Raw genomic sequence first — 22403 nt, forward strand, 5'->3', positions numbered from 1 at the left:
TTATGTAATCGCAGTGAAATTGAATAAATAAATTTAAAACTGGTTGAGGTTTAACAAAGCAGTAAAAAATATTGTAAAGAAAATAACGTTGAAAAAGGTTCGGCAGCAGAGTGATCGGAAGCCATCGTAAGATCCTCACCGGGAGTGGCTATACAGCATAAATATACCCCGGAAATTTGTGGACAACTGATGTAACTTTAAATAACTGAGTTCGAGATGTTTCCTGAATCTTTGTAAATGATATTTTCCAAAGTGAAGAATTTCTCAGGTGACGGGGCTTTACTAGCTTCGAAAAACAGTTTAATTGAGTAAGTTTTTGTACTTGGTCAGAATAAGGAGTTCTTTTGTTTTATTTGTTTGAATGATTCGATTTAAAGGCAACCTTTTAAAAGTGACTCTATTACACGCTAAAGCGAATAATTTACTTATAATCAAGTCTGACACGAACTGACTGCAAAGTTAATTAGAAAAAGTAAGAATTGAAATGAAAAAATCGTTGTTCTTAATGTGTACTTTACACCAGTCATCTAGTTTTGATTTTGCTTTTTGCTCGATTGATTACGTAACCCGCTCAGCTTTGATACCGTAATTATCTCCCGGGGGGGGGGGGGGCACTGCCATATATGGGCTATGTAGGTATGTGCCGCTGTGAAGGGCATGGTTTTCAAGCAGTTTACTCTAGGATAGGGTATATAAATCAGAGCGTTTGGGTCTAGAATAGGGTATAATGTTTCACAAAACTGACTAGTTGGTTCAAGATTTTATCTAGACTAAGGAAACCGGGAATTGCCACTCAAAACTATAAAAAAATCAAATCGGCAAGTTTAAATTTACGCAAATCAGCCTCAACAGTGTCAATAGATGGGGGGATTTGGGGAGTTTACTCTAGTATAGGGTAGCAAAATTCAGCTGAACTAGCTCTGGTATAGGCTAAGGGTTCCAGTGTCCCAGCGGCACATCCCCACCCAGAAATGCCCAAAGTACCCCCCCGGAATTATCTTCTATCACCTGCAATCTTGTCAAATCGTGACAATCATGTACTCATGGTTTTTACTTTGTAACAAGCTCTGTCCACGAGACATTTTCAATTAACTGAATTGACTGTGTTATTAGTCAGAAGAGGGCATCTCATAGAGGCTAGTGACAGCTCAGGAGATCGCTAATTAACAAAGTTCAAGTCGAACTTTATAATTATGATCAATGTGACAATTAACGTTATAATTTGCTGTGTCATAATCGGATCGATGTCACCGGCTGTGATCAGTCTCTGTGTATTGTTACTCTCTTTTATTCATTCTTATAGCGGAAATAAATCCTTTCCAGGGCGCGTTTACTTTCGGGCAATTTACATGCTTTTCTGGCCAAGTAATCACTGCTTTTGATGTGCTACTTTCTTAAATGAACCATATGTGCGCGATACAGGGCCGGATTTCTTAATTCCTATACCTTAGGTTTCGTAAAAAAAAAAGTGTTTTTACGACTGACAACTATAAAAGTGAAAATAAACAAATATAACTCACTGATGCTTTCTGTTTCCTAATATATAAGAAGAAGCATAGGACACGCCATTTGAGATTTCAGCTATTCTTATCACCGAGGACATTTGAGACCTGTTTATGGAACCTTCTTGTTTGGTCAGTCATCAGATAAGATTGAATAACGGCGTGTTTTTAAGAACAAGAACAAAAAAATGCTTAATAAGTAAGAAACAACCGCAGCAGTGAGTAAGAAAACTGTTCCTATCAGTAAATCTTTACCCATTTAAAAGTAGTTTATAAATACCTATTACGTTTGACATGAAAAACAATAACAAACTATAGGTTTACCGGTCCGAACTAAGTACCTAACGAATTCGCTGGCAATGATGATAGCGTTCTGGCTATTCGACACATCAACGAAAAAGAATAAGCCAAGTATTTATCTCTGTTGCAAAACTTGTTCACAGTCAGAAATAAAATCTGGCAAAATCAGTTCAAAGTTTGGTAGTTTATGTTTCGTTTAAGTAAATTGCATCTGCATTAAAATCTTTTTTTCAATGCTTCCTAATAGGCAACCTGCAGCGCCTCGATGCCACTCAAGGGGAAAGCGACAACAACTGATTAGACTGAAAGCATCATAGTAGTGCGACATCCTCCTGTAGTGATACCAGCGCTAAATGGAAACTGAACCACGGTTGATAAGTACAAACTATCTAAATCTGATATCAAGTCAGACCAAACTGTAGATTTGAAAATATCTCACTCCAGAATATAAGATAAACCAATGGCTATGTCGATTGACTGTTATATCTAAAGATTTCCGGAGAATGAATCATTCAAAATATCGCCAGTACAATAAGGAAAATGGAATCAACACACATTTAAAAACAATCTTATCCTTATCTCATCACAAAATAATGTAATTGAAGGTGATAAGCTCGCAATTTCCTCGGTATTCTCATTTATACGTGGCTTAAACCTCTTAATACAGGCATGAGACCTGTTTGAAGTTCAGGCTTTCCTTCCAGATGTTTGTTTTTTGGCAAACAAGTGTCGTGATCCATTTGGCGATCGCTGTGTAAACTAACGGTAATACATTCTATACCCATTGTTCTCATAATAGTCAATTTCGCTTTTCTTTCCCTATGTTAAGCCACCCGTCGAGATCATAGCACTGTCAGGAAAGACACACGCACGCTGGTAATGAGGTACAGAATATAATCCACGACGAAATTGGCCATTCTCTATTTTGCAAAATTTTCAGAAAAACGAGGAAATTTAGCTGCCTTAGTCAAGGAAATCGGATAACTGTACCCTTGTATATTGAAGAGGCATGTCCATGTGGTTAACTTCACAACAAAGTTTGTTTTCTGAATTCTTTTATTTTCTTTACCCTCAACCACGCTACGTTTCTAATTTGCATATTTATTATACTCGCTTTGAATAGCTGCACATCGGTTTCAAAAATAACATAAGAAAATAACGTTATTCCAAATCAATTTTATTGAAAAGGCCGGTTCAACATGCACAACGTAATAGGCGGTTGGGATGGCTTAAGGCTAGGAGCTGTTAATTCAATATTCTTTTTAAAAAGTAATTTATCTTGTACAACAATTGTACATTTACTAATTTCAAGAGTGACATCAGCTGAAACTAATTTCACAGTGGAAGAAACTATGGCCGCTTATCTTAGTTTATTATCCTATTTTAATAAGGTTTTTCGTTCGTTTCTTATCTTATGCTTGTTTGAACTAGTTAAGGTTAAAATACTTTAATTATGTTAAAGTGACAGGAATGTAAAACAGATTTATGATGTTGATGTATATTCGGTCTAGGAATTATGCTCTCGCAATGAACTTCCAGAATTTTCCTTTCACATGGTTCTGTCATGCTTTACTCGTGTACAATAGTTTTATTAAGTTCAGACTTAAAATTTGCAGATGTTGTTTGTTTTAAGGGCCGTGTCGCGTGATCCATTTGCCCATCACCGCGTAAACTAAGAGTAAATACATCATTTTCCTATTGTTTTCGTAATGATCAATTTTGCTTTTCTTTTTCCAATCTTAAGCCACCCGTTGTGAACATGCTGTATTCAGGAGAAAGACACGCTCTGGTGGTAATAGGTGGTTCTAACGAAAAATTGGTTGTCAGTGTTCCTAGTAAGGTTTCCAGACATATTGTGTACGATAAGAAATTTCAACGATGTGCTAACTGAGCAGCCTGAATATGCAAGGTTGACTTGGTTGCTAAAGCATTATATAGGTTTGTTTCTTAGCTGTTTTCCTTATTTTAAGCTTGTTATTCATGCTACTGGCTCAATTTGCACAATTACCGCAGTCAGTGCTAGTTTAAATAGCTGCACATTTAGTCCGTAAGGAAGTAAATCATCTCACGGTCCAAGAACATAACGTTATGCGAATTTTTTCTCAAATATTACTTCTCGGAGACTTTCTTTACTTAAAAAGACCAAGTACGACGCCACATGCAGTAGGTTAGAGCGCTTTAACACATGATCAAGACTTGTCGATTGCATCATAAACGGTACAACAATTGTGAAGTTACTAATGTCATCAGTTAAAATACGTTATCTTTCAGTCGATAAAACGGTTATCGAACGCAGTTATCTTAGGTCATTGTTTTCTTATGATGTTTTTATTTGTTTGCTTTCTGTTTCTTACTGATGAAATACGCCAAACGGTAAGATAAATATGCGTATTTTTTGTTCAAGTCAAACAAGAACGTGAAGATATGATAGTTTAATTTACGTCTATGAATTGTGATCTTTTTATGAAGTTTTGCCAGTTGTCTATTTGAAAAAAGTTGAAAAGTACACAGCAAGATTCAATATTGCCACTCGCTTCAAAATCTTGAATCGGTGACTTATCTTCCGTCTTAGTATCGTTAATGCTATGGGTTTTTTTTGCTTCAATTTCTCTTGCATTTAAAATACGATATCTACCGTTATTTGAATTTTGATTGAGAGATAGACAGGAAACAAATTCTTTTTATTTTGTATTTAGAATAAATGAAATTGAAATCAAAAGTAGATGTAGATGTGAATCTTTGCAAAAATGACGAAAAAAGAAAAAGAAGGTCATTAAATAAATAGAACCAAAAGAGAACGAGTTCTGTGCCACAAAATTGTATTTGCTTGAAATTTCCCATCAAACCCTTCTCCCCGCAAAAAGGTTATCGATGCAAATGCTTTTTTTTGTAAAGTTTGAAGCCTAGCATTAATCAAAATGTTACTGATTTTTCTTTTGTGTAAGACGATAAAATCATACAAGGGTGAAAACTCAGGGGAACTACTCCACAGATCCAGGCTATTGTTTGAAAGGATAAAGCAAGCGCTTATTAGTTGTCGGCTCTCAGCCAGACGTGACCAGACGAGGCAGCATAGACAACCACAAACGGAGAGTTTAGACTGAATTCAGTCATCCAGCCAGGTCTGTTAATCCCGCTTTAGATCTTTTAGATTCAACTACTGAGTTTCTTGATCATATTTACCGTCTTGGTTTTGAGATTCTAAAACATGTAGCGCGCTCGCTGCTTAGGAGATTCCCTGTCTTCTGTTGCATTTCCTCACAACAACTTGGTAGAGCTAAGACTACAAATTAAGTGAATAATAGTGAACGCAAATGCTGTGCTATAAATCAATTGTTTCGGCGGTGGTTAAGAATCGATGCAGCACGTGTGTGTCGAGCGACTCGTTAACATAGCGGTTTGTATTTGTGTTAAATAATTTAAGTACGTTCCTCGTTGGAAGGAAACAAGCCGCCTTTCTTCGAAATAATTAACCGTCACTAATTGTCGGACAGTTCAAACGAAAAGAAATGTGCTGTAGTCTACAGGTTTAGTTACTTTGAGTGGTTTAAAGGGTCTTTATTTAGCCTTGGACGACCAGAAGGTTAATTTCCTGCTCCTTTGAAATGAAAGGGAGTAAATCACGCGCTACCTTTATAAGTTAGATAGCGAGATTGATTTCCAGAATTATTCTTTCTTGCAAAGCACATACGTTAAAAGGTGAACATTGAATAAAAATAAAAATAAAAAGACAAACAAAAGAAGAATACAGTGTGAATACACTGGCAGAGATCTCGAACTGAGCAACAGCTTTGAGTCGGTGTTTATTGCTTGGAATCAAAATATTGTTGCAATTGTTGCGACTAAGCAAATGTTTTCCTGTACAAAACCATCCGCTTTTTTCAAAGATGATTAAAAGAACCCTTAGCCAGTCAAATGAAATATCTGAAAAGGATATAGTTCATTCCTAGTTTCCTAGTCTTAAGCCCAGCCATTATCCAATGCTCGATTCCTAGAGATAGTTTACAAAACTAGTGACGTGCGCTTCAATATCTACGCTGAATTTTCTCTGAATCAATTTCCATGGTGATATACAAGACTGAGATAAATGAAAAAAAAAGCTGAAGGAAAAAATGACATTGTATGAAGTTTCATTTAGAACAATAACAGAGTGAAATAAGAGAATTTTTCAATCTGAAGAAGGGTCAGGTTCAAAACAATTTCCAGTTGTTACTTTCTTGTAACGTACGCGGATGCAGTGGAAGTTCACTTTTGTCAGTGCAGTTTACTTCCTAGATTTCATAGATAAGAATTTTTAATTTTTCTTTGAGATTGCGCTCGTCGTAGAGATATATAATCTCCTCTCTCTTTTCTTTAACTTTTACCGAAGAAAGTGGATCCAGTAGCACTGTTCGTGCCATTTGGTTCGTGCCTTTACCTTGGCGCATGCGCCAAACGAGTCGAAATATTTGTTCGTAAACATTCACATTGATGAACTTCACGCCAAGCCGTTTTGTAGAATTGTTTGGTTTTACTTCGATGGCGTAACAACTTACGTTCATAAATATTGACCATGTTTTGTATGCGGAAAATAGTGTTGTCACGTCTTATCGCTCGCCTGCTGTGAAAATGAATAGGAAAGCGTCGAACAACTAATATGATTCAAGAAAATTACTGTGTACACTGGGCAAGTTATTTGATGTTAGACCTGATTTAAAACTTTCATAGATAAACGGAAAAGACGGTATTATTAACAGATAAGCGTTCTTTATTCTTTTCTTTACGGAGGCAACAAGATGACTATCGATATAAACTGAAAACCTGACGAGCTGTTTCATCCAAAGTTACTGACACTGTAACTGAGGCTTTTACGAAATTAAGAACTAAAAAGGACTTCATATAACAGATTATAATTCACCCGCTTGACCCCCCTCCTTCGCAAAATGGCGTTTAATTTTCATTTCGGAAGTTTATCACTATAGTTAAATTAAAAGCAAAATCGTAGAAATTGAATTTACACCCGTGAAGAAGCCTATACTGTTATCAAGGGTTTGGCGATGCAACACACGAATGCAGTTCGGCAAAATTTGAAACTGGCGTACAGTGTAAAGAAAGCTTCTTTAGCGGATCTAAAAAGTCGTTTCAAACTTTAATTGTTTCAGGAAAATACATTGTACATTATGTTGTTCAAACATAACTTTTTCGTCTTCTATACGCTGCTAACCGATTTACATTCGTTATCACTGACTCAAATGCGAGAATTAAAAATTAAAATAACGTTTCCACAGATAAACAATCAAAATTTTGTGGTCTCTGCGGGACAGCTTAAATTTTTAACAGAAATGAGCCGCGTAGGAACCAAAGATTTATTGCGAAATTACGCGAAAAAAGTTATCGGCTGGTAAAGCTGGTTATGACTCGTGTAACAAGAGAACCAAACGACGCCTAGATGGAAAATTGATTTAGGAAATAAACCACACCCGACAACATCAAATTTTAAAAAAAAACTTGTTTCAGCCTTTTATCAAATGGTTTAGTATAAAATAATGAGCAAATGGAAGGCGCCTGATGGAGAGTGATTCTGATCAAGGTACGGATATTCAAAAATAGTTTTGTTATGACAAAGCTTGCTACTTGCTAAAGTGTGAGTTGTTAATGAAGCTGGATGGCCGCCACTGCTAAGTAAATGATATAATCTTCGACCTTAATGTTGCGAGGGTGATCTATGATCAGTTTGGCGATCAAAATGGGCCTTTTTCCCTCTTTTTGTTCCGGCGAAAAAGAGTTCGAGACATCTGTCTAGTGAGTTTCCTTACGTGCGTGCCGTTTAGTGTGCTAAGTACGTTTTGATTTAAGATTTAAAACGTTTCTTTTAAGTTTCCAAAATACTTCCGATGTACATAAATTTCCTATCTTGTCGAAGATGATATTATCACTGGCGCGTAGCACGCGGTCGTTTTAGAGATACTGTTGCCTTTTCAGACAGCTTTGATGTTCGGGTTAAACTCGCGATTAGTAGAATTGCCATTTAGTTCGTGGAACAAGAGAGAAATAAAGATGAAGATTGATCATTTGAATTTGTTTTCATAGAATGTTTACTTAATAATGATCTGACTGACCAGGATTCACTCCGTGAAATAACTGCGAAAACTACTTAGTTGTTTCACTAAAGGCAGGGTTTTATTCAGCCATTACACACTATCTGTCCTTACAAAGAACTGAGTTGTTCTTCAGTCACTTGTCCATCATGTGGGATAAAGGAAATCATTTTGCCTTGGCAAGTTGGTCGCTTCTCGACGGCTAATATACAAGTTATAATTTCGCTTATTTTTGAAGCTTCCTTGTGCATTGATCACCCGGTTCCCTGAGGGCACATATCTTTCACTAAGTACCGCAAAGTGACCCTTGGCAATTAAGAATGTATTTAAATTTACTTTGCACCACGAACCATAATAAGCAATCACTGATTACCACAAACCTAAACAAAGGAAAAATAAAAATTGCTGATAACCGTTAAGATAGGAAACGAGAACCGCTGGAGCTGGCGGCTAATGAACAAGATCTTTGTAATTTACATTCCTGGCTGAGAATCGCCCACTGAGCTCCCTTCATGTTACTCGGTTTACACAAAAACAACCAGGCCGATCACTTAACGGTTTGCTGAGAAACAGAAAGCAAGTTGAATCTCCGGTGTCTCATCCATTGCACAAGGACATTTTGTAGTATATACTCTCCGCATGTTGTCCTCCTAGGGAACCACACACAAGCCCCTGAAATGGGCAGACCTCAAACAAAACACTCATCGCATCTCCGGGGCTACGCTCTTGCCTGTGCCTCTTAGATAGCAAATAAATCAGAACAGGGTCGGCTTCCATGGCTCGGCCTAAACCCTTTTGCTTAAGTTTCTATAGAAGGCACCTGGTGATTGGAACTTTTCCCTAACCAGTGGCCTACATGGAGGGGCAAGAAACTTCACATGGGATAAGCTCTTTGAAGGCAATTTAATACTTTAATAATTGATCATATATTGTTCGCGGGCGATTTGTTTGCTATTAAGTCTATTTTTTGCAGCACGTGTATTCCGAAACAAAGTGTTGGTGGCCTATCTGACGCGTGCCTGCCTGAAAAGACTTAATAAACTTATCTCGCTTTCTTCATTGTGGAGCTCGGCGAGTGAACTGCTTAATTTGCAACCGGGGCTGCTTAGTTGAAAGGCGTATAACTCCTCACTCATTAAATTTCAAACAACAACAAATCTCGGTAAATTACACATTATTTCAGCTAGAGTGTTCGCTTGTATAAATTTTCTCCTTCCTTAGTTTACCCCGAAGATTTTAATTTACTATTCTGGGGATTAGCTGCAAATTGGGTGTTTTCCGGTGATTATAGTATTAAAGTAAAAATTAAAAATGAAATCCCCCGCTCTTGGTGTTTGAGGCATTCAAACGGAAAGGAAATAAGGCATGTTTTTGGTTACGTGTTGCTCTTAGACTACTATTATCTATTATCTAACCATGAACTGCCGAGTGAGTAATTTCCTTCAGCCAAGTTTCTATACAACACTGTCACAATAACCCTTTTTCCACCGGGGAATTAAAATTAACCTCGGCGTCAATTGGCGCATGGAGCCAACGAAAGCGCTTTCTTTAGCTTGAGTAAACATTGGACCAAGCACGAAACAAAACTTCAAAAAAACTGGCCACCATTTATTGATCTTCGGAATAAAGTCTGGCTGTTTTTCACCCCTTAAGTTATTTTCTGTCTCATTTACTTTAATTCATTATTAATGAGGCTCGCGTATTTACTCTCAGTAATGAAAGAAACGAAAGTTATACCATTTAAGAGATAGTTTAAATAAAAGAGTAGTTATTGTAAAGGGTGAAATGTACCGTGTTTTTAGTTTTAGAAGTCCATTACCAAAGCTAGCGCTGTGATTGCACGAAAAATAATGAGTTTTTAGAAGTAATGAACCTTCTCCTATTCTGATGCAAATTTAATTTCCTTCACCTCTATTTAAGTGTCGAAAAATTTCCGCACCATTTTATCCACTTTTTAAAACCAAGTACAATGATAAAATGTTTTCTTTAATTCAATTTGCGATATCATTTGAAAGGAATCGAGAACCTTCTTAAAAGTTTCTAAACAAAGTGAAGAAAGCAGAAGTAATTTCCGCGTTTAAAATAAAACGGTCCACACCCTGGCACAGTAACACGAAGACTAAACGGTTTGCATATTAAGCAAGCGCTCCGGTGTTCCACCGTCAGTTTGTTTTCTTTAGCTTCATCTCAGTGTGCAGCAATCTAGCTGATCATGTCCAGATTAAAACACGACCTTCTAATTATAAAAGAAAGGTTGCGAGTTCGAGCAAATATGTTTAAGCACCTTTGTTCTTGACACGCGCCTGCCACGCGCCTATCAGCAGGTGCCGAGGGAATGCCCCGCCTATGCAAAAAAACCTAGATTTGAGCCTAGATTTGTTCGTTTCCTACTCTGTGGATGAGACGCGGGCCAGTTGTGTATTTTACTTTTGAGATTAACAAACGTGGAGCTGCCCGCACGAGGTTATATCTTACAGAGCACATCAACAGTTAACTAGATAACAGACTAATGCGAAACCAAATTCGAAACCTGAAAAATAACACATATTTGTTTTTTATTACCATTTACTGCATGCTCTCTTAATAAAGAGTTGGTGGTCTTAATAAGGCTCGTTCCTATTGGAAAATGTTAGAATACTACTAATTAAATAAACCTATCTAATCACTGGTGATTGATTTGGGCGCTAACTTCTTTGTGTTCATTAATTCGTAATTGGGACCGAGCGTGTTTACATCTTTCTATTTCTGCAATGTTAATTCGAAGGATCTTTATCTAAAGGAGTAAATTTAGGAAAATCTGCCTTCGGGTCGCGGCATGAGCTAAATCAATGAAAAAATGATAATATTCCTAAAGCGACATGCAAAAAACAATTGATTTTTTTTACAGCAGAACCGTTTTACAATTCCTCAGCATTAATATATCAGAACAGTAGGTTGGGTGTTTAAAATTAAGTATTGAGGAGAAATTGCGTTTGGAGAAGCAAGTTGCGTGGTTTAAGTGACCGTAAACCTCGAGCGAAATGAGGCAACAAATCAAGTCAAATTTGATACAAGCGCAAAGTATGCACCTGTATCATTGATTTATTATTTGAAACTAAATTTCCTTCTTCTTCCATCGCTAGATTTGACCATCCGGATGTCGGTTAAAGGAAAAAAAAAAATGTAGATTTAATCTCTGCTAATTCTGCACTTTGCTACAAATCTCGTTGTCGCGGCGCCTATTAATCGAAATAGCTCGTTCCTATTTCCTCGTGCGACAAAACGTTTTCCTTCAATTCTGAGTCAGAAAAAAAAAAATACATTAAGCCTCATAGGAAATGCAAGGTTTCGGTTATTTTTTTTTTCTTTCGCGAAACCCTGTTGATCAGTTGCTCAAGTCTCCGTAATGGGTAACATCAGGCGCATGCTTGATAGCTACCTTAGGCAGGTGCTCCTAGCACTGGCAGCTCATTATAAGCGAGTAGCACAGCGCTCAATGAGGTGTGAAGGGCATGATGAAAAATATTTGATTTATTACAAAGACTTATTTAGTTTTCCTTAGCCATTGTTCACATCTTGATCATTGTCAACGGCAAACATAGGCCAACATATAAAGCGCTGACGTTTTATTAAAATCTCATAAACCGAAAGTAAGTGAATACGTAAAGATTGAAAATCGCCACGATTGACCGACCCAGCGGTGTGGATCCGTGCCGAAATGTCCGTTTGGGTAGCGCCGTCACTCATAGAGAAACCAACCGGTCCCCTGAACATAAGTCAGGAGGTTTTAAGAAGCGTTTTGTACGGCAAGTGGTGTAACGTATTTGGTGGCCAAAAAGAACTCACTTTTAAATCAGGCGGTCTGGAGAAAGTGGACTACAACTCCGATGAAGGTAAATCTCAAAGTTCCCATTATTACTATGAATAATATTCAGTTTCAAAAACGAAATATGTAGTGGGGAAACCCGGAGTGATTTAAACTCCGTTGCGTGCTTTGACACTCGTAGAGTTTCGAGCAATGCGAAATTATGTAATTACTCGTCTTTAAGCGGTGTGTTTAGTTACTGGAAGTTTACATCGCCATGTCATTTTCTCTAGTTTTGCGCGTAGAAAAACGGTCAAGGGGTTGTAAATTGATTCATGTTACGTATTCTTTTGGAATTTAACTAAGGAATGCCATTAAATTTTAACGACTTAGGGAAGTTTATAATCTCTGGTTTATTTTAATGAGAAGAACTTGGGTTTATTAAACACACATCATTTTCCCCTCTCGTTTTACGTACAGAATTTCCAAAGTAACACGCTTCGCTAGCTAGTTTTTTGTCTTATAGTCTTAGAAGTGAGACATTCAAGGTCAATGAAAGCGCTGTGCCGCAAATTGCAAAATCGCGTGAGATTACTCTGGCTCTCGGTTTTTTGCGTAGCTTTAGAAAACATCGCTCCAGGCTGCACCGAAAAGAAAATTAAACAGCGATTGCTCTGATTTCTTTTCTGGTTTTGTCATGAAATTTGTGTACTTGCTTTCAAGGTCATTTGACAACATCTGTGATGGTGTGTGAGTCAGAGTAGTGTGATAAAGCCCCTGCGCGCCTGTTCTTATCCTTTGCTTCGTCTTTTACTCAATGTTTTCGAAACGCCTTGTACAGTTTCCGGCTGTCTGGTGAAACGGTCATTAGTGTGTGATCTACCAGCAAACAACATTTCAAAAATGGAGGCAAAAGCGCTTCCTTATTTCAATTGTAATTTCGGAACGATAATAAGGTTTAAATACCCAATTTGCTCTAGGCAGGTGGATTCACTCTGAATGAATATGCATGCGAACCTCCGAAATTTAACTAAAAGCACTTAATTCCACCCAGTTTTGTAAACGTGCAGTATTTCGTGGACTTTTAAGCTCTTTGAGCAAAGTTCATGTCTTATCAATTATTGTTTTCTCGATCGCATCGAGGTCAGATATTACTTCTTGCTTGCGATGTGATTCCAGCGCCATCGAAAACTATGTACCAGCATTGAAAATCTCGAGTGTCGGCGTGACAGAAAATATAAAAGAATATAGTCAAGCAAAAGAAATATGTTTAATCTGGTCTAATTTCGAATTTGCTTTTCGAGAGAAATTAGCATGTTTGGACATTTTTTATCATGTAATTAATGTCCACTAGTTGGCATTAAACAAAGATTAGCATATCAAAGAACAGTAACATGATGGAGTAACAATGAACCTAAAACAGTCAAACTCAAAGCAAAATCAATGAATACAGACAAGCGCGTCTTCTAAAACAACTTGGAAAGCCTTGCCCACGTGACAATCCGTCTCGCCCACATCAAACATCACAGCTCCTTGGCAAATTACAAAAAAATAAAAATAAAAAATAACAAGCATTGAAAGAAAGTCGGTGGACCTGCTTGTTTTCATAAAACAAGCTTCCGTGCTCTGTTAATTCAAATACGTGTGCCGTATTGTTCCACACTCTTTACTTTCACATTGTTTATGAAATTTTACCAATACCCAAATAAAAACCTATTATGAGAGAAGTGTCCAGTAATGAAAATTCGCGAACCATATCCTTCCTAGTCATATCTTAACTTCCGCAATCATCTCCAAATTTACTTCTTTGGTTTGTGTTCCATACTGTGTGCTCCATCAAAGGCGATTGTTTGTACCCGATAAGCCCCGTAGCATAACAATTCGTTAGAGATTAATGCGTCGCGTAAACCATCCTTTTTTACCTGCTTATCACAGTGTATTTAGCACGTTCCTTGGGTTTACTTTAATTCAAGATCATAAAGATTAGCAGAAACCCTACAGCAGGTGTTAGAAGGTAGCCTCGCATGAATAAACCTCAACGCATCTAAATTCATTACTGACATAGGATAAAAGAAAATTCGTTTCGCCGTAATTTTAACACGTTATGCTTTCTTGTGTTTTTTCCGTTTCATTACTGTTTTAGCTAATTTTACAAACTACCATTTCGGATTTTTTCCTCAGCGGTGGAATAAAACGTTATAAATAATTGATTGTAAACGACTTCTGTTTGCTGCGATTGAAAACTATATTAGAGAATAGTATTTGGGTTTTCATCCGTTCGGGAAAAAAAGACGGTTTTCAACTTTTTTCTTTTGACGATTTTTGCAAGTTCTTTAACTTTGTAATAGTTCAAATCGTCTTTTCGTTGGCGCTTGGTTCGTCCGTTGTCTGACAACAGTTACTATTTCCCATATTTTACTCATTTAGAACGAAAACGAACTGTCTAGACTACAATTCAGTTATCTTAACTGCAAAAATCAGTTTTTACACAGTCGAGGAAAAGATGGCGCCGTTGTATTTTTTTGTATTTGACAAGAATCAAAACCACTATTCTCATCATCTTGTTTTTTTCTTTAATTTCAAGAACACGACGTTGGTTACATGAGCAACATAAAACGCGTCGGATCGACAGCTTTAGTCCCGGTTCTAAGCAACGACACTGCGAAAACCAAGCAACTCTGCCTAGAGAATGACTCTTTCTTCATGGCATTTGTCTCTCTTCCGGAGCAAGTTACTATAGCGCCTTCATCAATTCCGGGTGTTCAACTTGGCGTGTTTAGTACCTGCTGGATCAAAGAAGGCACGCAGATGGGGCCGTATACAGGGCGCATTGTTAAAGTTGAAGAGCTGAGCTCTGATGTTGATAACAGTCTCATGTGGGAGGTGAGTAGCTATTCGACGTTGGCAAATAACGTTATGATGCTCGAGTGTTATCGTCGTTAATAATGCGTTGTGATGCGGGTTCAACGTTATCGTGTTTTAAATCGGAAAGCGCTGTCTGAAATTCAACCTTAGCACTACAGGCAGTTGACGATGGAATCAGTTAAGAAATAACTGTATTTGTATTTTAATTATTGTTTTTCTTTGACCAGGAGCTTCACCATTATTTTTCTGGCGAAACACTGTTCTAAAAAAATATATGCTAATTCTATTTCTGATTTTGCTTCACTGATCATTTTAGATTAACGTGTTTTCACATAATGTAAGATCTTTGATTTCGCGTTCGTTTATTGACCACTGAGGTAAAAAAAGACATGTGTTTTAAATCTAATGCCCATTTTACAAAGAAAATCACAACGTGATTGAAACCGATGTTGCACGATAGCCTCGGGTTCAAAATTATATTCTCCATTTCTATTTCCATTTAGCAGAGTAATAGCACTAAAAACAAAACAAAAATGTAAGAAAAGGAAAAACCCTGTTTGTTGTCTCCAGCGACTGAGAAAACCTTGCCCTCTAAAAGGATCTTTTACATAAGAATTTCAAATTCCAAATAAACGAGGTTAAACTAAAAAACCGATAAATTCTGAAATTTTATTTGGTAATCTATCTGTGATTTAGCCTTTGTTTGTACAGTACACAAGACAGTCGAGAGCCTCTTTGACTTAGAACACACTAAGGTCTTTGTATATATAAATTCCCAAAGCTAACTCTCCCACGCACATACAGAAGCCAATTCCGACGTTATGAAAAGGAAAATGAAGCAGTTTTCTTTATGAATTCTGCCGAGAGAGTCATTTTAACAACGTATTGAACATTATCGACAGAACATAGGGACTGAAGTCTGTTTCTTCGTTGTTCCAGATACAAAATGAACCGGGAATGATTGTCTTTCATCGCTTTAAATTCAAACATTTCCTTATAATAGGTTCTGAACGAAGACGGAACAGTCAGCCACTTTCTCGACGCTAAAGACGAAAATCCACGCAATTGGATGGGCTTTGTTAACTGTGCCAGAAACGAACAAGAGCAGAACTTGGACGTGTTCCAGTACGGAGGTAACATTTACTACCGCGCTGTCAAGGACATCCCGCCCGATCAGGAGCTGCTAGTTTGGTACGGTGGCACGTACGTGCAGTTTCTCGGGATACCCGGAATTGCACCGGTAAACGACTTTACCCGGAGAAAGCGAAGAGGACCCGAAGAAGAAGACGAAGAACCTGAGCCCACTATTCCCGGTTAGTATTGCAGCAAGTACGTTTGATGATATCAAGTTAAACTAAGCACTTACTTCTTGAAACTAATGTTGTCCGTTAGATGTAGGTTGCCTCTTGGATCTGAAAATGTTTCCACTCCTCGGCAAGTTATTATCAAAGCGAAAGCGCAGAAATGAAAGACACGAGTTTGTACTGGCGCTGCAATACACATGGTACAGTGCAAATTAACCAACTGTCTCCTTCGCTTCGTACAAGCAAGTAGAGCTGTCCTTTTAAACAACAGGCTACATAGTTAAAAAAAAGAAAACGCTAACAACACGACTGAGGATCCGCAACAGGGGTCAGAACATGAAACACGCACAAAGCGTTTGGCTAAAAAATAGATTAGAAAGCTAGTACTACTATTTAAACCTTCGATATCTACAAATGAATGACAAACACCGGGTTGAAAGCTTCATGCTTGCTTTAGAATCATATTTGTTTCTGCTTTTTCGAAATTACAAGGTAAAATGTCATACAACAATCTGAATAAGTATAACGAGCGCCCTGACATATCGCAGACTTGTTTTTGTATGCAAAATTACTTCGAAAGACTTTCGAAATTATTTTTATCACACACACGAGTCGTTGCGTTCTCTGAAAATGTGTTCTCGAGAGCGAAAGAAAAATATTCATATTCTTAGTATCAGTGCATTTGTTAAATTTACAAGCTAACTTAACTCAATACAGGAACTGCAAAAACAAATCTTTTTATTTCCAGTTGTTTCAATAGTTCTAAGAGTAAATGCATGCATCGAATAGACGGGTTTTGATTATTAAAAATGAAATGCGTTGCCACTGAAACACATTGTCAGATATAGTTTGAATATTTGAGAAATACAATAACATATTCTTGCCCATTCTGTATTGATGTTTATATGAACAGGCAAAAGCCTTGCTGCGCCATCGAATTTGTTATTTTTTTCACCGGAACTAAATTCAATTCTTCATTTTTTTGATGCAGGTTTATCATAGCCATTAGTATGCCGCTTTTATTAAAATGTTTCTTCTGAGTGTTGTGTGGCCGTATTACTAACAACCAAATAATCTTATGACAGCCAGAGGGCAAAATATATCCGCTCATGAGTGCCGCAACGACTGGACTTTCGCTTTACAAACTAGAAAACTCGGCGACTAAAACAAACCGCGCTCGAATTTAACTGCTTTCTTTTATAATTATCAAAGGGGGTAAGTCTTGACAAATTTGCATTTTCAAAAGCATGGATCCGGAGTTAATCAAACCAATAAATATTAAAACTTGGCGGGGCGACTTGGCGTTAAAGCTTGGACTGGTGTGAAGCATTCAACCTTTCTTAAGACAGATATTATCATTTACAAATTACGAAGTAAGGTCGTTGGCGCCCAGTGTTTTTCATAATGAAGCTATCTGTGGGGTGCAGCAACTTCGAGCACGCGCAATTAGGAAACCGACGAAGCAGAAGTACAGAGAACAATGCTAAAACTTGTTTAAGTCTGCTGAAGATATCTGAAAGTATGAAACTATTTCTTGAAAGCGTTAGTGCGCTTTTTAATTCGACTGTTTATGTGCAAATCTCGATTTCCCGCGTACGTTGAATTGCGTTAGATGGCTTTCTAGCCACAAAACTGATTACTCGCACAGATAAATACAGTAATTATTAGGTAGTTAAGCCTCGAGCTAACATCATCTCCCTGATGTTCTCTGATGTACATCTAATGGAAATTTGCAAATTATAGCTTTCTTTTTTTCATTCCGCGATTGTTTACTACACCCACTTGTGCCCTTGCAACGACGCAGGATCTTGGTTCCGGAAACAAAACTTTGAAACTTCTAGCTTGTAAACACTGATAGGAAAAATTTTGGCTTGTTATTGTCTTCAATTTCCCGGAAAACTAATTTTAAAAGTGGTTAGAAAGAAAGAGAATGATCCATCCAGAGTGTGGAGTGTCATTACAGAAATATGAATTTCCCCGATAGCCAAAGTAAATTTACTCATGAGGTTTATTTTGAAGAGAATCGAAAATGGATTGTGTTACTGGTGATGCTGAAAACAGTACACTATGAGTTAGGACAGCTGGATTTCGATTAATTTAGTAGGCTTTCAAGAAAAATCAATTAGGACGCTGGGGTATAAAATTAATAATGGATTAACTATAATGATTTGTAAACGGTTCAAATTCGGCATGTTTAAAAGTGTTCAATTAAAGGGAAGTTTATTTAAACGAAGTGGTTTAATAAAAAGGGCTTTAGCAAACAGAAAGGAGGAGCATATTTGGTATTAAAAACGATCTTTCGCCTGGTCGTCGCCGAACCTTGTGAATTTTGGGACAAGATTTCTTTCTTCTCAAATTCACCCTCATTTAACAATTGCAAAAGATCTCAAAACACATAAACAATTTATCAGGTTAAGGGAAGGGTGAAACAGCGAACCGAAAAACACTGTCAAGCATTGTTAATTACGCTTCACTCGACTGGTCTACGTTTTCTTTTTCTTTTCTTGTCTCTGGCGCTAATGAAAGAGCCTGAACAGGTGATTTTTGTTATATCTCTAAATCGGCTCCTTTGTGTTCTGATAACATCACACTAGTTTTGTTGAAATTCTATCTTGCTTGAATGGCTTACTACTCGAAAAAGTGAACGTGATGGAATAAGCATTGTTAAGCCAGTATTTTCATTTTCAGTCCTTACACCTTACGTTTCTTTTTTTTAAATCGTGCGACTGTGCATTCATTTCGTTTTTCGCAAGCACTGTAACAAATCAAACAAAATGCGTCAAGATTTTGTAAATCGGGATCTTCTTAATTTCTCGGCGTGTTTTTCTGTTTAATTTGGTTTTAATTTAGTAGTACTTTTTCGAAAACCTTTACTGGGTCCAACAATAGTACAATGCTTTGGCAACTTTTACTTATTTCATTTAACTCAAGATTTAGCGACTCTCACTTAAAAGAGTGTCTTCTAATTATTTTTTTTGCTGTATGTGCTTTCTAATTACATCAGCATTTCTTGAATTTCGGAATAAATGCGGTAGGTTGGAGCCACAGTTAATTAGGAGTTTTAAATTGGTTTTATTGAGTTCGTCACCTGGTTTTTGAAGACAGCTTTTTTTTCTTTTTATTTTCTGCTCGCGTAATTGTAAAGAAGCGTTTGTCATGAAAGCACGTATCACATATCATGAATCAACAATGTCATTTCTTTCTCGGTGAGGCTTTTGCGTTAATCAAAACTCATTCACTTGGCCCCCCAGGTCATATGATAAATGTAAGTTTACTTGCTGTAATACCCTTTTCGGCTGCAAGTAAAAAACTAACCACGCCCAGCATTAACGACGAAGAAACTTTTCGCTTCGGGGCGATAGCAAGTCTGTCACCAAAACATTGTATACTAACAGCCAATGCTTGAAGCTGAGAAAACACAATGGCCAAGAATTGAAGGTGCGATGCCAAAAACGTGACAATTTTCATGTTTTTCAGTCCAAAAAGGAGTGAAATCAGTGAGCGCATTTACACATACTCAGTTTTAATATAAAGTCAATTAAGAAAACTACTCTTGAGTGCGGTTATAGCGCAAGCTGAGTCGCTGACATGATTTTGTTTCTCTTGCTTGAGTTTGCTCTGCCTGTTTGAGAAATGTATAGCAAGTTTTTTTTTTCTCATTTCCTGTTGAACATTTTTGGGATGCACTCTATTCTGATCTGAACTCCTTACGACAATAAACACGTGCCAACCATCTTCTGCCTTCTCACTCTGCAGGGTTGTTTTCATATGGAGTAGGGTTACATTACTTAGCTAATGCTGCAGATGGCGGGTTCTTTATTACATTGAACGAGGCTAACAACATGTTAAAAACATCCAATGTAACAGGATTCCGACCTCGCGCAGTCGTCTTATTAAAAGCTTTCATTTACCCTCCGCGGCTCCTACCAAGTATTGATTTGTTTAACCAGCCGAAAAGCCTAGTATCTAGCTGCGATTTTTCTAATTTGAATGCTCTATAATCATTTCTTTGCTTACTCATGAGGAAGGTTTAAATTGGGAGGGAGCATTTCGCCTTCTCAAAACACAAATCGTACATAAATCTTCATTGGAAGTGGTAGATATAATAAAACATTTTGGAGTCTTTATAACACTCTAAATTTCACTTATGTTTAACCAAAACTACGCCCGAAGAAACGACAATTTAATGGTTGTTAAAAAATAATTGGGACATATTTTCGGTATTCACAAGTAAGAACCTCATAATAAGTTTAGTAAGTTTTGTCCAAAGAATCTTTCTAAGTAAAGGCTCGAAGTTCATGTGCCTTAATTATCTTCCAAAATTTCAAATGACGTATTTATGATTATGAAGAATTATTGTTTTGGTTTTACTATATGAAAAAAGGTTTTGTTTCTCGTTTTGATTTCAAGCTGTTCGTGAAGCACTTCGTATAATTTACAGCGCAGCGTGATATGTTTATCTTGGAATTGAACCACCTCAACCACTTTCCACATTTCCTACAAGCTATTGTAAACTTCCAAACAGGAAATCGCACCCAACTGGGCGTTAAATTGCAGGAGATCTCTTTTGAATATTGATTTTAGAAAAATAGATCTTTGTTTGCAGTTGAGAGAATTATGGACTGACAGGTCTTTTTTCTTTCTTTTTTTTTTTTTGTCAGAAGATCCTATTTACAAATTCAGCCACGAGCGAGTCAAAAGCAATGTTGTACCAGGAAGACTCAAGTGCACGCTTTGCAGACGAGGATTTAACTCCAGGAGCAACTTACGCTCGCACATGCGCATTCACACGTTGGAAAAACCTTTCCAGTGCAAATACTGCAAGAAGTCCTTTTCGCAGTCTTCAACGCTTCGGAACCACACCAGACTTCACACCGGAGAGAAGCCTTACAAGTGCAATGTATGTCACTTCGCGTACTCGCAGCTTGCAGGACTGCGCGCTCATCAGAAGTCCGCTCGACATCGACCATTACATGAAGCTGCTAAAGCAGCGGCTCAAAAATCGAAAGGTCTTCACGACGAGACAAATCACAGCGAGCGTTCCCCAGACTCCCCTAAACTAGAAAGCACGCCTCAATAACTGACAGTTTTTTGGAATTGACTTCTTAATTACGAAGAAACTGGAGAAAGGCGCCAGATTTTGATTAAGTGGTATTCCTCCAACATATGAAAGTAAACACACTCAGCCCCGATCGCCAATAGTAAATAGAATAGCGTCCGGAAAGCTAAGGCTTGAAGACAATCTCTAAGAATAAAAAAAATCTCATTTTCAATAATAATGAAAATATAGTTATAAGAACAACTTTAAACGAACTTTAAATATAGATTATATTTGATACTAGAAGATGAGTATAGAAAAGTTCATTTTAAAAACTTGGTCTACTTTAAGCTGCCGCTGTGAAATGTTAATTTTTCTGTGTAGCTGGTAGGCCGACAGATCAGCGATGAAGACAAATCAATGAAAAAATGATAATCAGAAAGTACTTCTGCACCTTTCAGTTGTATATTGTGTAAATATTTTGTAAAAAATTTTGCTAGAAAGCTTTAATGAACGTTGTATAAAAGTGTTAGCAGTACGCTTACATTTAAGCCGTCAATATGATTGACATGACTGCCAGTTTAAGATATATGGATCGGTTCTCGTTTACTCAAGTACCGTTTTATAGGAAATAAACAGACATTCACAGGGAGTGTAGCTGTCGTGTTTATAGTTCGCCTTCTAAAAGCCTCACCTGCGACACAACTGCACTGAGTTGTTTGGTCATGTAATTTCTTCCATGGTCAAGTGAGGACATGATGTTATGTCGCAATGTTCGACTCTTGAAGTAAACACGAAAATGGAAAGAAGCATTCACTTCAAGAACTTAATAAATGGCGTATAAAGAAACACCTTACTCCTTCCATCAAACCTCAATTTTCTACTTAACTAGGATGGCATTCTCTTTGTTTTAACTCAAGGTCGTAAGCCATTTGTTCCTGAGAGGAAAAAACACGAGTAATGAAATCTTATCATATTGGCTTCTAAAGTTGGGCAATGGCAAAGTATTTACTGAAGTTACGGCACTTTTCGACGTCGCACGTTTTTGGCTGGGTCTAAAGACTAAAGCTATACACTTTAGCATCTAATCGCCGTTCATTACTGAGGCTAAGGACGAGGCACTTCGCAAAAGAAAACGTCCTTTAAAGCTTAGGCGTCAGTTTCACGATTTTGAATTATATTCAGTAAACCTTCAACATTTGCTTGCTAAAGAGAAAGCGTTTCAATTGCCTTTAATTTACTTGGCCAAGCTATGTTTTAAGACACCAACAATTAATTGATTTTCTAATTTAAATCGGCCTCCTTTGATGATGACTTTGCCATATTCTATGAAGATCTCCAAAAATATTTGGCCGTTCTAAGGTTTATTCCAAAAAGATACGTGGACTTAAGTTTTCTTCAGAACATTTCGCTTTGTAAATGATCGTTTATTTGTCAATTTGTCGAATAAAAAACAATATGGTCACCTTTGTTTTAAAACGTCCATGATAGTTATCAACGTTTTGATCTCATCAAACTTTGTCCCTAAGTGAT

The 22403-nt window shown here is 37.3% G+C and overlaps 1 protein-coding gene across 2 annotated transcripts; it reads left to right on the forward strand.

Moving 5' to 3' along the window:
- The first annotated feature begins 4711 nt into the window (after positions 1-4711).
- Positions 4712-21522, forward strand: LOC110064286 (PR domain zinc finger protein 12-like). Of its 2 annotated transcripts, none has more exons than XM_020771323.2 (4): positions 4712-4924; positions 14248-14546; positions 15532-15841; positions 20494-21522. In XM_020771323.2, exons 2-4 carry the CDS (start codon positions 14265-14267, stop codon positions 20910-20912), a joined length of 1011 nt encoding a protein of 336 aa, XP_020626982.1. In that variant the 5' UTR covers positions 4712-4924; positions 14248-14264; the 3' UTR covers positions 20913-21522. The 2 variants fall into 2 exon arrangements, with proteins under 2 accessions (XP_020626982.1, XP_020626980.1); XM_020771321.2 differs by lacking the exon at positions 4712-4924 and adding an exon at positions 11246-11751.
- The last annotated feature ends 881 nt before the right edge of the window (positions 21523-22403 follow it).

This window comes from Orbicella faveolata, unplaced genomic scaffold, assembly GCF_042242905.1.
Source record: "Orbicella faveolata isolate gen_17 unplaced genomic scaffold, um_ofav_v1 contig_36, whole genome shotgun sequence".
Taxonomy (NCBI): Eukaryota; Metazoa; Cnidaria; class Anthozoa; order Scleractinia; family Merulinidae; genus Orbicella; species Orbicella faveolata.

What these genes read in the sequence shown, in the direction of transcription:
- LOC110064286 (XM_020771321.2), top strand. Translation starts at nt 11,577, where the DNA reads ATGTCCGTTTGGGTAGCGCCGTCACTCATAGAGAAACCAACCGGTCCC. An exon ending in GGACTACAACTCCGATGAAG is followed by an intron (nt 11,752 to 14,247) that starts GTAAATCTCAAA and finishes TTTAATTTCAAG; the next exon opens with AACACGACGTTGGTTACATG. An exon ending in ATAACAGTCTCATGTGGGAG is followed by an intron (nt 14,547 to 15,531) that starts GTGAGTAGCTAT and finishes TCCTTATAATAG; the next exon opens with GTTCTGAACGAAGACGGAAC.